A 14,282-nucleotide genomic window follows, 5' to 3' on the forward strand; every position below is an offset into this window, starting at 1 on the left:
AGTCAATAGCTAGTCAATAGCAAAAAAAAAAAAAGTACAAAATACGCCATTTATCATTGTTATTGTTTATTATTGTTGTTTAATTGTTTATTATATTGTTTTTTTAAAAGTTTTCAACAACAATACATGAAATTAAAAAAACAATATAATAAACAATTAAACAATAACAATGATAAATATCGTATTTTGTACGCTTTTGCTAATGACTAACTTATTGACAACATTGCTGTGCTATGATACTGCTGTTGACTTTATGACAAACTTTTAATTTATGGTATTGTTTAAAACAATATAATAAACAATTAAACAATAACAATGATATATCGTATTTACTATTACTTTTGCTATTGACAACTATTGACTAGCTTATTGCTACGAATTTGCTATTGATCTGCTGTTGACTTGCTATTGACTAGATGTTAGACGAATTTAAACAAAAAAAAAAAATTTTTTAATTTTATGTATTGTTGTTGAAAACTTTCAAAAAAACAATATAATAAACAATTAAACAACAACAATAAACAATAACAATGATAAATATCGTATTTTGTACTTTTTTTTTTTTTGCTATTGACTAGCTATTGACTAGCTATTGAGTTGCTACGAATTTGCTATTGATCTGCTGTTGACTTGCTATTGACTAGATGTTGGACGAATTTAAACAAAAAAAAAATTTTTTTTTTTTTTAATTTTATGTATTGTTGTTGAAAACTTTCAAAAAAACAATATAATAAACAATTAAACAACAACAATAAACAATAACAATGATAAATATCGTATTTTGTACTTTTTTTTTTTTTGCTATTGACTAGCTATTGACTAGCTATTGAGTTGCTACGAATTTGCTATTGATCTGCTGTTGACTTGCTATTGACTAGATGTTGGACGAATTTAAACGAAAAAAAAAATTTTTTTTTTTTTTAATTTTATGTATTGTTGTTGAAAACTTTTAAAAAAACAATATAATAAACAATTAAACAATAACAATGATAAATATCGTATTTTGTACTTTTTTTTTTTTTGCTATTGACTAGCTATTGACTAGCTATTGAGTTGCTACGAATTTGCTATTGATCTGCTATTGACTTGCTATTGACTAGATGTTGGACGAATTTAAACGAAAAAAAAAATTTTTTTTTTTTTTAATTTTATGTATTGTTGTTAAAAACTTTTAAAAAAACAATATAATAAACAATTAAACAATAGCAATGATAAATATCGTATTTTGAACTTTTTTTTTTTTGCTATTAACTAGCTATTGACTAGCTATTGAGTGGATGTTTCATGTCATTCCATTCTCGCGGTAAGTTTCCATAAATTACCAAAACTCAGACAACAACGAATGACAGCTCGGACATAACCTAAAAAAATTTAACATCATTCTTCGCTATCATTATTGAGAAATGACATCGAATCACGCTATAATAATGTGATAGGAACATTGTTAATTTTTTCTTTAATTTATGTAGATCAATTTAATATGTTTAGTGTAATGTAGAGCCTTTGTAATCCATAATTCTTTTTGGTATTGACTTGCTATTAATTTGCTATTGAATAAGCGCCCATGTCATTAACAAGTCGCTATCAAACTGTTGTTGAGTGTTCCGCTAGGGAACCGAATGAACGAGCGTGGCCGAGCGTAACCGAGTATGAGCACGACATCAATATATTTCCCTCTCAATTTTCTTCTCTCAATGGTTCGAAGTTTTTTGACTGGACTACTAATACTTTTACGGTTCGAGTAAATACAACAGCTGTTTATACGTGTGCGCATCCAGTCGGATACAGGCGGGTAGCCTCGGGAAGTGTCGGGTCGAAATAAAACTATTTCTCTTTTTGAAATATCTATCAAGGTCACGCAGGGGAGTTTTGGGTGGGGATTTGGAAGGGGTAACGCGTTAATCAAAAATACAAAACTTTTAAAATTAATTACTTGAAAACGGGTGGTTATAAAAAAAAATTTATAGGAACTACCCCCACCCCCTCTTTCTCTCCCAAAATAATATTCTCTACAACGTTTATTTGAATCATTTTATTCTAATGCTAACAGGAAACGCAAAATTGATTTTTTTATGATTGATTATTTTTTTAAACCCTTTTTTCTGTCTTTATCAAATTTTAAACCCTACCATTCGATTCGTGAGCCTCGATTACATACCCCTATAATTTTTTTTTTTTATAAAACTTGAAAATTCCCGAAGTCAGAAGACCCTGTATCAATTAACCCTCGGTAGCAGAACAACTCAATAATTCTTTATTTTTTATTATAATATTTATGACGCAGGGTCTTTCAAAAGTCCCTTATGTCTGTGGGTCGATTTCAATATAATTTTTCAGTATAAGATCTTTCAAATCAAGAGTGTTATAGATATAATTGTTATCGAGTTATTGAAAAATAAAGGGTCTTTCCAATAAAGGGTTTTGTAATTAATATTGTTGTTAATTTATAAAAAAGTAAAGGGTCTTTTGAATCAAGGGCGTTGTACATATTATTCTTAATAAGTTATTAAAAATATAGGATCTTTCTAATAAAGGGTTTTGTGAGATATTGTCATTAATTTATAAAGAAATAAAGAGTCTTACCAATAAAGGGTTTTGGGATTAATATTGTTGTAAATTTATAAAAAAGTGAAGGGCCTTTTGAATCAAGGGCGTTGTAGATATTATTGTTTGTAAGTTATTAAATAATAAAGGGTCTTTCTAATAAAAGGTTTTGTGATTAATATTGTTGCTTGTTTATTTAGAAATAAAGGGCCTTTCCAATAAAGGGTTTTCTAATCAATATTGTTGTTAATATATAAAAAAGTAAAGGGTCTTTCGAATCAAGGGCGTTGTAGATATTATTCTTAATAAGTTATTAAAAAATAAAGGATCTTTCTAATACAGGGTTTTGTGAGATATTGTCATTAATTTATAAAGAAATAAAGAGTCTTACCAATAAAGGGTTTTGGGATTAATATTGTTGTAAATTCATAAAAAAGTAAAGGGCCTTTTAAATCAAGGGCGTTGTAGATATTAATGTTCATAAGTTATTAAATAATAAAGGGTCTTTCTAGTAAAGGGTTTTGTGATAGATATTGTTATTAATTTATGAAGAAATAGAAGGTCTTACCAATAAAGGATTTTGTGATTAGTATTGTTATTAATTCATTAAGAAATAAAGGGTCTTTCTAATAACGAGTTTTGTGATGAATATTGTTAATAATTTATAAAGAAGTAAAGGTTCTCCAAAATCAAGGGTTTGTGATTATTATTGTTAATAGAGTTTTAAAAATAATGGGTCTTTAAATTGGAGTATTTTTTATAATTATTTTCAATAAATTTGGAAAAATAAACGGTCTTTTAAATCAAGGGTTTTTGTGGTAATTATTTATTGTTAATTATAAAAATGTATGTGGGGTTTTATAGTCAATTGTTTATGTAATCTCCAATTTTTATCAATCATAATAGGGGTTTCATTGTTAGGGTTTTCTCAAATCATTTGCAGAGCCATCTATTGCTTTTTTTTTGTCTCGTAGTTTGACTAGCAATTTTGTACCACTGTGAATTTTGTCCCACTGTGAATTTTGCACCCTACTCTATGTAAATGCTAAGTTCGTTTATGTAGAGCGTTGGGCAAGGAATCAGATGAGCGATTTATATTATAATTTATGAGAAAATGAATGTAGATTAGAAAGGAAGCAACTGCGTGCAAGCCTGTCCCTCGCTGCAAACATCCCCGACGAATTCGCCTACCAATATATGGGTAAACCTGGTTACACAGCAATAGTAGCAGGGGAAGTAGTTCATATGATTCAATGTGTAGCTGTGGAGGTAAAAATAAGACAAGATGGTAAATGCTACAGCAATTTACCTATCACGAAAGGTAGAAATGAAAGTATGTTCATGACTCCTCGCACACACATCATAACCCCTGAGGCAACTCAACTACCATGTAACGGTCCCCTACCACAATATTTTAAAATTGACAATCTATGGTACAAATTTATTCCTAATCCAGTCTTGGGAAAAACACCTTCAATCTTGAAACCTGCCACTACAGCTAGCTGGAGATGCAACGCATTGACAGAACTAGCCTTATCAGGTATTTACACCTCAGAAGATTTACAGAACATGAGAGAAAGAAACATGTTCCCTATTGAGAGATCCATGATATTGAGTGACTTCGCAGCTCAAGCTTTTGGTACAAATCTTGTATACGCTAAAAGGTCCTATATGGGGATCATCAGCGATGAGGATTTCGAAAAGATATCTGAAAGTGTTTGGGAAAAGACATGGGGTAAATTCACTTACTTTGGTAATATTAGCGCTGGAATTATTGGAATATTCACTATTGTGCACATTTTTAAGACAATAGCGAATACCATTTTACATGGTTACGCCCTCCACACTGTATACGGTTGGTCAGTACATTTATTAGCAGCACTATGGTCAACTCTGGCCACTGGGCTCTTACACGAACGTAAAACTAAGCGAACTAACGATGGGGAATGAGACCTCTCCTGACATCGAACTGCTCCCCAAAAACGTAGAAACAGGCTTGTACCCAACCGCTCCTGTCAATAACGAATACCGCCCGATTCCCCAACCAAAACCAACATAATTAAAAAAAAAAAAAAAAAAAAAAAAAAACCATATGATAATAATAATAGTAATAAGTTAAAATTTAAGTTATGTTTAATAAACATCATGGTAAACAATGAAAGGTAATAAATTTACGATATATGTGTGTTGGGTGGGTCTTTGTTTTAATTTGATTGTAGATGGAAACACAGCATATCCTAAATAAAGATCTATCGCCAGAGGATTCCGAATCCAAATCGCTCATTGATGAATCAATAGAAATGAATTATATGAAAAAACGAAAACCACCTCTGAGATGGTTACTCACACAACGACAAACTCACGGAATACGGGGGATAGAATGGTCTCTCTCCTGTAATGACAGAGTTTGCGAATGGATACAGTATACCAAAGAGTTAGAACAACAAAAAACAATGGAAAAAATTGCTTCCGCCCAATATCGGCCATATTCCGATGACGACAACGTGTTAGGTGAACACGTTTGGGATCCAAGGATCTCGACACCAAAGAGACCACTCAGAAAAAGAAGAAGAATTCTATTAACCAAGAATTCATCTAGAACAAACAATAACACAGTTCCACCACAACCTGGCCAAAACAGCGTTGGTGAAGGGAACTGGTTATTCGATGATGTTCCTCCTCCACGAACGTCAGGCCGATACACACCACTTCGGTGTTAAATGACTACAGAAATCCGACGATGCTGGAACTTTGGATGATTGTCCTCAAATATTCTCGTTTTACCATGATGACGATAACCATTAAGAACACCAATTTTTTTAATAAATACTAATTTTTTTTATTAAATTTCACTGTTATAATTTACGCCCTGACCAATTATTCCTATATCATATAAGTAAATAATTTTAATGTTTTTGTCTGAAAAATACCTTCTCCGGTTGAAGGAATAATTAATCATGAATCAATTACCCCTTCAAGGAAGGCCACTACTACGATAATTTGCCTGCTAGATCTAAGTTACGTAAGAAAATTCGTGTCGAGTAGGTAAAAATACTAAAAGAAATCCGCATGTCTGCCTACTATTACAGAATAATACCATCGAAAAATGGCAGCGCCACAATATTTAATAGCAGCAGAAAACCTGCGAAAATGCCAACTACGAAGGTGTTCAATAGAATGGTCTTCTGCCCAGCTGAAAAGAGTGGTTTTAGCCAAAAGAACAAGTTGTGCCAGCTTGTTCTATGGTATCATCAGCCTAGCCTCTTGCATACAATTAAAAGAGGGTGTGGACACAGTAATCATTAAAAAGAAACCGAACGACCCGAGGGAAGAATTGTTGTGTGTACCGTGTTACGCAAAAACATTTAGAAATTCAGAATCTCGTTTCCACAAAATTGTACATAGGTTTCATCTGTTAACTTTGGAAAGAAACTTTAATTTAAATTGCCATAAATGCCAACAAACCTTGTTAATAGAAAATTTAGACGACAGAAATTGCGAATTCTGCAAATCAGGATATCACATCACTAACTGTTGTCCAAGTTTGTGGTCTTCAATCAAACTTGATCAAAGTCAAGCAGAGGTTATTCAACAACGAAAAATTCTGGAACAGCGGAAAGCACTGGAAAAAAAATGCTCCAAGTGTAAGCCCACTGTACCTGTATCTCGTCGCCGATGTTATTCATGTGGCAACATTGGCCACATCGCAGTAAACTGCCAAAGCCTCGAAAAAAGGTCAACCTCCACTAACCCAATAGCCTTCACAATAAAAAATATGAACCCTGAGACAACTTCCCAGCATCGCGGAAGAATAAGAAATTTCTGCTAAGAAAAACAAGCAGAAGACAGGAGGATTAGTATAAAAAAAAAAAAAAAAACATTTTAAACAAAAAAAAAAACAACAAAAAAAAAAAAAAAAACATAAACAAAAAATTTTCATATCTTTAATTATTATATTCTTTTCAAATAAGCGCGTCTAATAATAGAGACCATTAACTTTAAGAAATTTTTATTATTAATAAATTTAAAAAGATTAAGCATTAGGAAGTCCTTCTTTCCTTTCTGGGTTAATTTTTAATAATTACAAATAAATATGTCCTAGGGTAGAAGGATGAACAATCTCAATAAGTTGCTTATCCTTCTAAAATAAAATATGGTTAGAATTTAACGATTAAGAAATAATTCGGGTAATATTACATAAAAATAAATGTGTGAACTAATGAACCTTGCAAATCTGTTTAGATTTTTATAAATTTTTGTGAACTTATCAACCAATCGACCAACCACCATGATTTCTGCGAAGTACGTCACATGTCAATATACCGTGACGCAAGATCCAAAGTGGGAGAAGTTCGACGCCTCGTACTCTCCAAAAGGAGATTACCTCGATGCTGTCAGGTCACTGAAGCAGGCGGAAGCGGACGACATCCAACCAAGTCCCGGAATCAAAGATTTGGTGGTATATCGCAGCAAGGATAGATACGCAGAGACCTTTTACTGCGTAAGCTGCTATGACATAGAACGAGATATTACATCGGAAGAAATATATGAAGTAACTCATAACACAAGTTGTGTTGCCAGATCAGCGCTTTTGGAGCTAGATCTAGCTCCTTTTAATTTTTATGGCTCCTTTTCTAGCTCCTTCATTTTTGCTAGCTCTTTTTTTAGCTCCATGATTTTTTTCTAGCTCTTTTTCTAGCTCCTTGAGTATTGGCTTTTTTTTTCGCGCCTGCAGTATCGCACTGATATGACTGGTCTATATTGAAAGAACTGAAAAAGATGGCCGACGCAGGGTCGTCAACTTTTACATAGATTTCAGATGAGCATCACTATTATGTTGGTACTTCTGAGAAGCTGGATAAATATTGTCATTTTAATTTTCAGTCAAAGTCAATTGATATAGTCATCTCCAAAATTGCTTTATAAAATCGTAAATAATTAATGTAAAATAAATTTATAGTATCATATATGCTAAATAAATTATTCATATATGGACATTGTGATTACAGTTTGTGAATTTATTATTTACATGCATATTGTGTATTAAAGGTTAGTTGATATTATTTAGGCATATATATATATATATGCATATGCTTTATCGTTCTTCATACTAAATAATTATTGTGAGCACAGTTTATTTCAAGTAATTTTTAATTAAAAAATGCCAAAAACAAAAAATGCTTATTTACAAAGTCACCGAAAGCTGTGGGAAAATAAAACCGAATGTAAAGGTAGTAAAATTTTTTCATTGTATACATTAGTAATTGACTCAAATACTCGTATATTTATACGTATTAATTTTGATTATTTGCACTCTCTATAGGCTGGTTAACATCTGACCCAGGTGGAGATGAAAAAAAATCATGTGTTGAAAATATAAAATATAAAATAAACTTCACTAATTAGATATGTATATTATGTGTATTTATTTTATTTACCTACTTATTCTTTCAGTTAAAAAAAAAAATAACTATATTTTATCAATATTAAATTTTAGCGCCTTGAGCTCCAATATGGCGCTTTTTGATGGTGAGTCTAGCGCCATCGTATTAGTCAAGTCTGGCAACACTGAACACAACGGTATGGGCCAATAACCATGACCAAGTGGATATTTACTGTGGACGCTGCAGACTACTGATAGCAAAATTCCACCTAGTAAATTGGTGTGCACAATGTGCATACGAAGATAAGGGCTGGGGAATAGACCAAGGTCTCCTCAAGTCCCTCATGGAAAAACAACTAGAAAAAGAAGCAGAAGAAGACTGGGCAGAAACAGAAGAAAACATAGGATTGGAAACACTACTCCAAGACTCAACTGATAAATGTACACAATGCAACGGAGGTCATGATACAAAATATTGTCCTCAAGAACTAGCAACCACAAAAGAACAAATAGAGTCAGGGAAAATCTTCCAATACCTACGACGGTGTTACCGTCCCGGTTGCCCACTAGACATGGTGTCCAACAGCCTAGTGAGGAAAATTGAGAGAGGGCAAATCAACGTTGAAGAAGAGCTCAAGGAAGCTGGAGTCCTGTTCTGTCTCAAAGGGGCTCCCTATATCAACAATGTCACTATTCATCAAGCAGAGGGAGAAGAAATATTGTGTACGACATGTACATTAGACCGTTTCAAAAAAAAAAAAAAATTCTTTTTTTTTCTCTCCCACCCCCTAAAATCTTAGTATTTAAGAAGACAAACCATCTACTATTTTCAATTTTTTTTTTTTTTTTTTTTTCAATGTCGCTCATCGACTCTAAATATTTTCCATTTAAAATACATGTAAGCAGAATGTTCATTTTATACTTTTGTTTATAACTTTATCAATTTTTGAGCTAGAGACTTGGTAATACGACCATTCGAAAGTTCAAAATAAAAGCTTTGAAATACATATTGAAAAAAAATTTTTGATCAACTGTTTCGTGGCTAGAGAACTTTATAAACGTTTATTTCTAAAAAAACGATAATTTATTCATTCGAAGACCTCTGGGCATTCATATAAAATTAAAAATTCGGCATATAAAATATAGTGTCTAAAGCTTTTTGATTAAGCTTTTTAAATAATCATCTTGAATTGAAATTTATTGATTATTATAAAAGTTAAGATTTTTTGAAACACTGAAAAGAAAACAATGTTATTTGTGCAATTTTTTTATAAACGAATGAATGCTGTTTTCGGTTAGGTGTTTCAAAAAATCATAACTTTCGAAATAATCAATATATTTCAATTCAAGATGATTATTTAAAAACTTAAAACTGAACACTATATCTTATGCCGAATACTTTTAATGCCCAATGGCTCGAATAAAACGTTTACGTAGCGCGAGCAGCGCTGATTAAAATTTTCCAATATATTTCAAAAGCTTTAATGGTCGTATTTCTAAAGTAAAGGCTATAAAATATTGAACAGCCAACTAAGCATTAAAAATTGAAAATAGTATCTTGTTGAACTAAATTTTAATGGACTAATAAAGAGTATCTACAAAATACACCTACATAGACCATCCTCACATGTGGTCGGACGATCCAGAACTACCACTCAGCTGTGCAAACTGCGCTGAGATATTGTTGGAACAACACGACCCAAATAAATGTGCAGATTGTGTTAGAGAATTCTTAACCTTCAAGGATTTCAAAGAACTTTACGCCCAAAAAGCGGCCAAGGCTGCAAAAAGAGCCTTTGGGTTAAATTAATTACATATCTAGTTGGATTATTTTAAAGGGCAATACTGATTGTCTAATAAATGATCCGGCTACGATATTTCATGGGAAAAACATAAACGTAAAGAAACAAGGCTATGACGCTTGCCGGAACGAAAAAATATGGTATTTAAATTTTTTTTATTCGATTAAATTTTTTTTTGTCAGTTCAATAGATTTTTTTAATATAACAAGTGCATGCAATGTAAATATAAGCTAGGTGGGAGTACATATATATTCGGGAAATTTATCATGTTTATTTAGTAAATTTTCAATATTAATCATGGATAGTTCAAGTGAAGACGAATGTCAAGACGGTGGAAGTGAAGATTGTATGGAATTACTCGATGAAACGCGTGAAGAAATACCTAAATTTTCACTCACAAGTACGACGTATACATTCAAAATAAAAGATGTTCCTCATAATCGCGGGCTCGTTGAGTTTATTGAGAGTGTTTTTCGACAAGTATATGAACGTGTTATGTCTTTGTCTAGCAATAACACTGACCGAATTATTTTTAATTTCCGATCAGAAAATATGACTAGTGATTTATTTACAAATTTAACACCAATTAATGAGTTTACTTTTGATCGTTTATGGACAATAATAAGTAGTACATGTCAAAGTGCTGGCGGTATAGATGCGACGGCTGCATTTTATATAAAAGTTATAATTTTAAAATGAATTGTTGGTGGATGTGGAATGCCTAAAAGTGAAAGATCGAGACGTGGTACACTAATAATTAATAATAAAGATAATTTATGTTTACCAAGATCAATCGTAGTAAAATTATCTGAATTAGAGACAAATAAACTTGACGTGGCTAGATTAAAAGCAGTTCGTGACGCTCGATATGAATTACAAAAAACATTGACTCTTGGATTTATAAATAAATCTGGTGTTGTTATTCCACCTGAGGGATGTGGGTTAGAGCAAGTGAGACAATTTCAGATGTATTTAGCAACATTTCCGATTAAACGCGTTTTAAAAATATATAAATATGTTTCTAATAATATGAATGGACATGAATTAATATTTGATGGTACAGATTTAGTTGAGGGTTTTATTCGTGAAGAACAAAATTATATACCAATTGCATATTATGAAAATAGTCATCATTATGAAGCAATAAATACTATAATAACTTTTATGCATGGTACAAAAAAATATTGTTTAATTTGTGATGAAAAATATTCATCACCTGAAACGCATTTGTCATGTCCTGGTCGTTGTGACCGATGTTTAAATAAATTGTGTGAGATAAATGTAGATTTAATCGAGTGTCGTGATTGTGACCGGGCATTTTATGGACAACAGTGTTTAGACAAACATAGGACAACTCAATCTTATAATTCAAAGCATTCAGTGTGTGAGGCAATAAAAAAATGTAAAAAATGTTTTAGAAAAGTTCACTTAAATACGCGTCATTTATGTGGATATTATTATTGTTCTGCATGTGAAGAGCTTCAACCGCCATCACATTTATGTTATTTTAAAAGTAAAATGAATTATAAAAAAAAAGAAGATCTTTGTGGTTATGTTTTTTATGATTTTGAGACAATGCAATCTAAAACAGTTAATAATGATAATAAAATTTATAAAATTCATGAGGTTAATTATGTAGTAGTTCACCTTGTGTGCGATAAATGTATGAATGATACGAGTGATTTGGATGAGCCTAGTATACCGATCGAGAATAAATGTGATTCATGTACTACTCGCGAATTTATTGCTGAAGGGAAAGACACTGTAAAAAAATTTGTTGATTTTTTATTTGGAATAAAAAATAAATATAGTGAAATTATTGTATTAGCTCATAACCAAAAAAATTATGATGGTCAGTGGCTTTTAAAAGAATTAATTAATCGTAAATTAGGAGGAAAAATGAGTTCTATAATTACTGGTACAAGTATTAATGTTTTGTCGATTGAAAATATTAAATGTATAGATTCACTCAATTTTTTTCAAGCACCTTTGAGTGCTTTACCTGGTATGTTTGGGCTTGATGAAAAAATTTAAAAAGGCTATTTTCCACATTTTTTTAATAATGAAATAAATCAAAATTATATCGGTGAGGTACCACCACCAGAAATGTATGGTGTGCGTGCGAAAAATAAAAAAGAAGCTGACAAATTTGATAAGTGGTATAAAAAAAGAGTAGACTCTGGAGAATTATTTGATTTTAGAAAGGAAATGAAACTTTATTGTACTCTAGATGTAATTGTTTTACGTATGGCATGTTTAAAATTTATAAATTTAACTTCAAAAATTACTAATGTTAATCCATTCCGTGAAGCTTTGACTTGTGCTTCATTATGTATGCCTGTTTTTCAACGTAATTATCTTACTAAAGAAAAAATCGGAATCGTTCACAGGTCTGGTTATAGATTAAGTGACAATCAGTCAAAAGAAGCTCTTCAGTGGCTGGAATGGTTAGCTTATTCAACAGCAAGTAATATTCAACATGCTGGTAACTCTCATGAAGTCAAAATAGGTCCAAAAAAAATTAGAGTTGATGGTATAAATGAAAGACGAAAAAACATTTTTCAGTATCATGGTTGTTGGTGGCATGGATGTATTGAGTGTTTTATGTTTAATCGTGATCATGTACAAAAAGATGGTACAACTTTGAATGAACGTTATGAACGCACGCAAGATATTACAAAGTATTTAGAAGATCAAGGTTATGATGTTATTGAAAAATGGGGATGTGAATTTAAGAAATTGTTAAAAGATGTACCTCAAGTAAAAAAATTTGTTGATTCTATTGATGTAAATTATAACACAGCATTGAACCCACGTGATGCTTATTTTGGTGGTAGAACGGAGAATTTCGTCGAGTCATATACAGTACAACCCGGAGAAACTATACAGTATGTAGATTTCACAAGTCTGTATCCGAGTGTCCTTCAGCAATCTGCATTTCCATTAGCTCATCCTAAAGTATATGCTGGTCGCGATATCGAGAAAAAATTTCCAAATAATGATATATCAAAAATTGATGGATTAATAAAATGTCGTGTACTTGCACCGTCTGATTTACACATGCCTGTTTTGCCGGTACGTTCAAAAAATAAAAAACTTTATTTCCCACTCTGTCGTACATGTGTTGATACAATGGAGTCAGGTTTTTGTAATCATAATAATAATGAGAGAAGTTTAATCGGTACTTGGGTGTCGTCAGAACTAAAACTTGCTTTAACAAAAGGATATGTCATAGAAAAAATATATGAAGTTTGGCATTACGATAAAATGACGATGAATAATAAGGAAACTAATGAAGTCGGTTTATTTACAGGATATATAAATACTTTTCTAAAAATAAAACAAGAAGCCAGTAAGTACCCATCTTGGGTCAAAACTGAATCTGATAAAGATCAATATATCGAGGAATATTTTCAAGCTGAAAATATTAAACTTGATAAAGAAAAAATAGATTTTAATCCAGGTCTCCGTACATTGAGTAAAAATATGCTCAATTCGTTATATGGTAAATTAGGACAAAGAAGTTCTTTATGGCGTAAAACAATTTGCAGTGATTTGCAAGAATTTTATGAGATAGTAGATAACGAAAAAAATTTAATTCAATTTATCGAACCAATAAATCAAGAAACTGTCTTAATTTCGTTGAAATTAATTAATGAAGAAGAACCTTTAACAAAAACAGCTAACGTTGTATTGGCGGCTTTTACGACAGCGTACGCTCGGGAAAAATTATATTCTTGTATTCATGAAAATAGTAAACAAATTTTATATGTAGATACTGACTCTATTATAAGAATATGTGAAAATGAAAATGATAAATTAATTACAGGGAGTAAATTGGGAGATTTAACTGATGAGCTAGAAGAGTATGGAGAAGGTTCATATATAAAATCTTTTATATCGGGTGGGCCAAAATTTTATTCTTTTATTGTACAAAAAGCTGATGGTGGTCAAGTAGAAGTCTGTAAATTGAAAGGTGTACGGCTTGACTTGGAAGCACAAAAATTTATAAATTTTAATACTGTTAAATCATTAATTAAGCGTGAAATAGATCCTTTTAAAATTGAATATAATTCTATCCGTAGAACAAGAGATCTACAAGTGTACTCTACTATTGATAAAAAAATGATTTCTGTTACAGGACCTAAGCGTAATCACTACGAGAATATTACATATCCTCTGGGCTATAAAAAACAACGTGTGTAATAAAAAAAATTTCTCGAATATGTAATAAAAAATTTTGTTTCATAAATAAAAAAATTTTTTAATAGAGATAAATAAAAATAAAAAATAAAAAAAAAAATTTGTCCTATAAATAAAAATTTACTGTCAAAAAATATTTGTTTTGTCGAAAATAAAAAAATTGTTTTGTAATAAAAAATTATTTTACCAACCATTTTATTTTTCAGATTTCTATATAACTCGATTATTTATTTATTTTTTCTCAGTTGTTAAAATGTCTGTAGTGTGTCAATTCCTGTTTACTATGCTTCTTGCTGGAGCATCAGGCTGTGGTAAGACTACTTGGTTAAAAAAATTTTTAAATGAAAATA

At 31.2% G+C, this 14,282-nt stretch overlaps 1 protein-coding gene across 1 annotated transcript; it reads left to right on the plus strand.

The window, feature by feature from the left end:
• The first annotated feature begins 10,446 nt into the window (after positions 1-10,446).
• LOC122850524 lies at positions 10,447-13,935 on the plus strand. Its single transcript, XM_044149655.1, has 4 exons — positions 10,447-10,666; positions 10,793-11,118; positions 11,821-13,468; positions 13,559-13,935. The coding sequence occupies exons 1-4, from the start codon at positions 10,447-10,449 to the stop codon at positions 13,933-13,935; spliced, it is 2,571 nt and encodes an 856-aa protein (XP_044005590.1).
• The last annotated feature ends 347 nt before the right edge of the window (positions 13,936-14,282 follow it).

The sequence above is a fragment of the Aphidius gifuensis genome, linkage group LG2 (genome assembly GCF_014905175.1).
Source record: "Aphidius gifuensis isolate YNYX2018 linkage group LG2, ASM1490517v1, whole genome shotgun sequence".
Classification (NCBI taxonomy): Eukaryota; Metazoa; Arthropoda; class Insecta; order Hymenoptera; family Braconidae; genus Aphidius; species Aphidius gifuensis.

Excerpts from the sequence above, each read along its gene's own strand:
- LOC122850524 (XM_044149655.1), top strand. The coding sequence starts at position 10,447 with ATGCCTAAAAGTGAAAGATCGAGACGTGGTACACTAATAATTAATAAT. Across the intron at positions 10,667-10,792 it reads TGTTATTCCACCTGAGGGAT|ATTTAGTTGAGGGTTTTATT; the intron begins GTGGGTTAGAGC and ends TTGATGGTACAG. Across the intron at positions 13,469-13,558 it reads TCGGGAAAAATTATATTCTT|GGAGTAAATTGGGAGATTTA; the intron begins GTATTCATGAAA and ends AATTAATTACAG.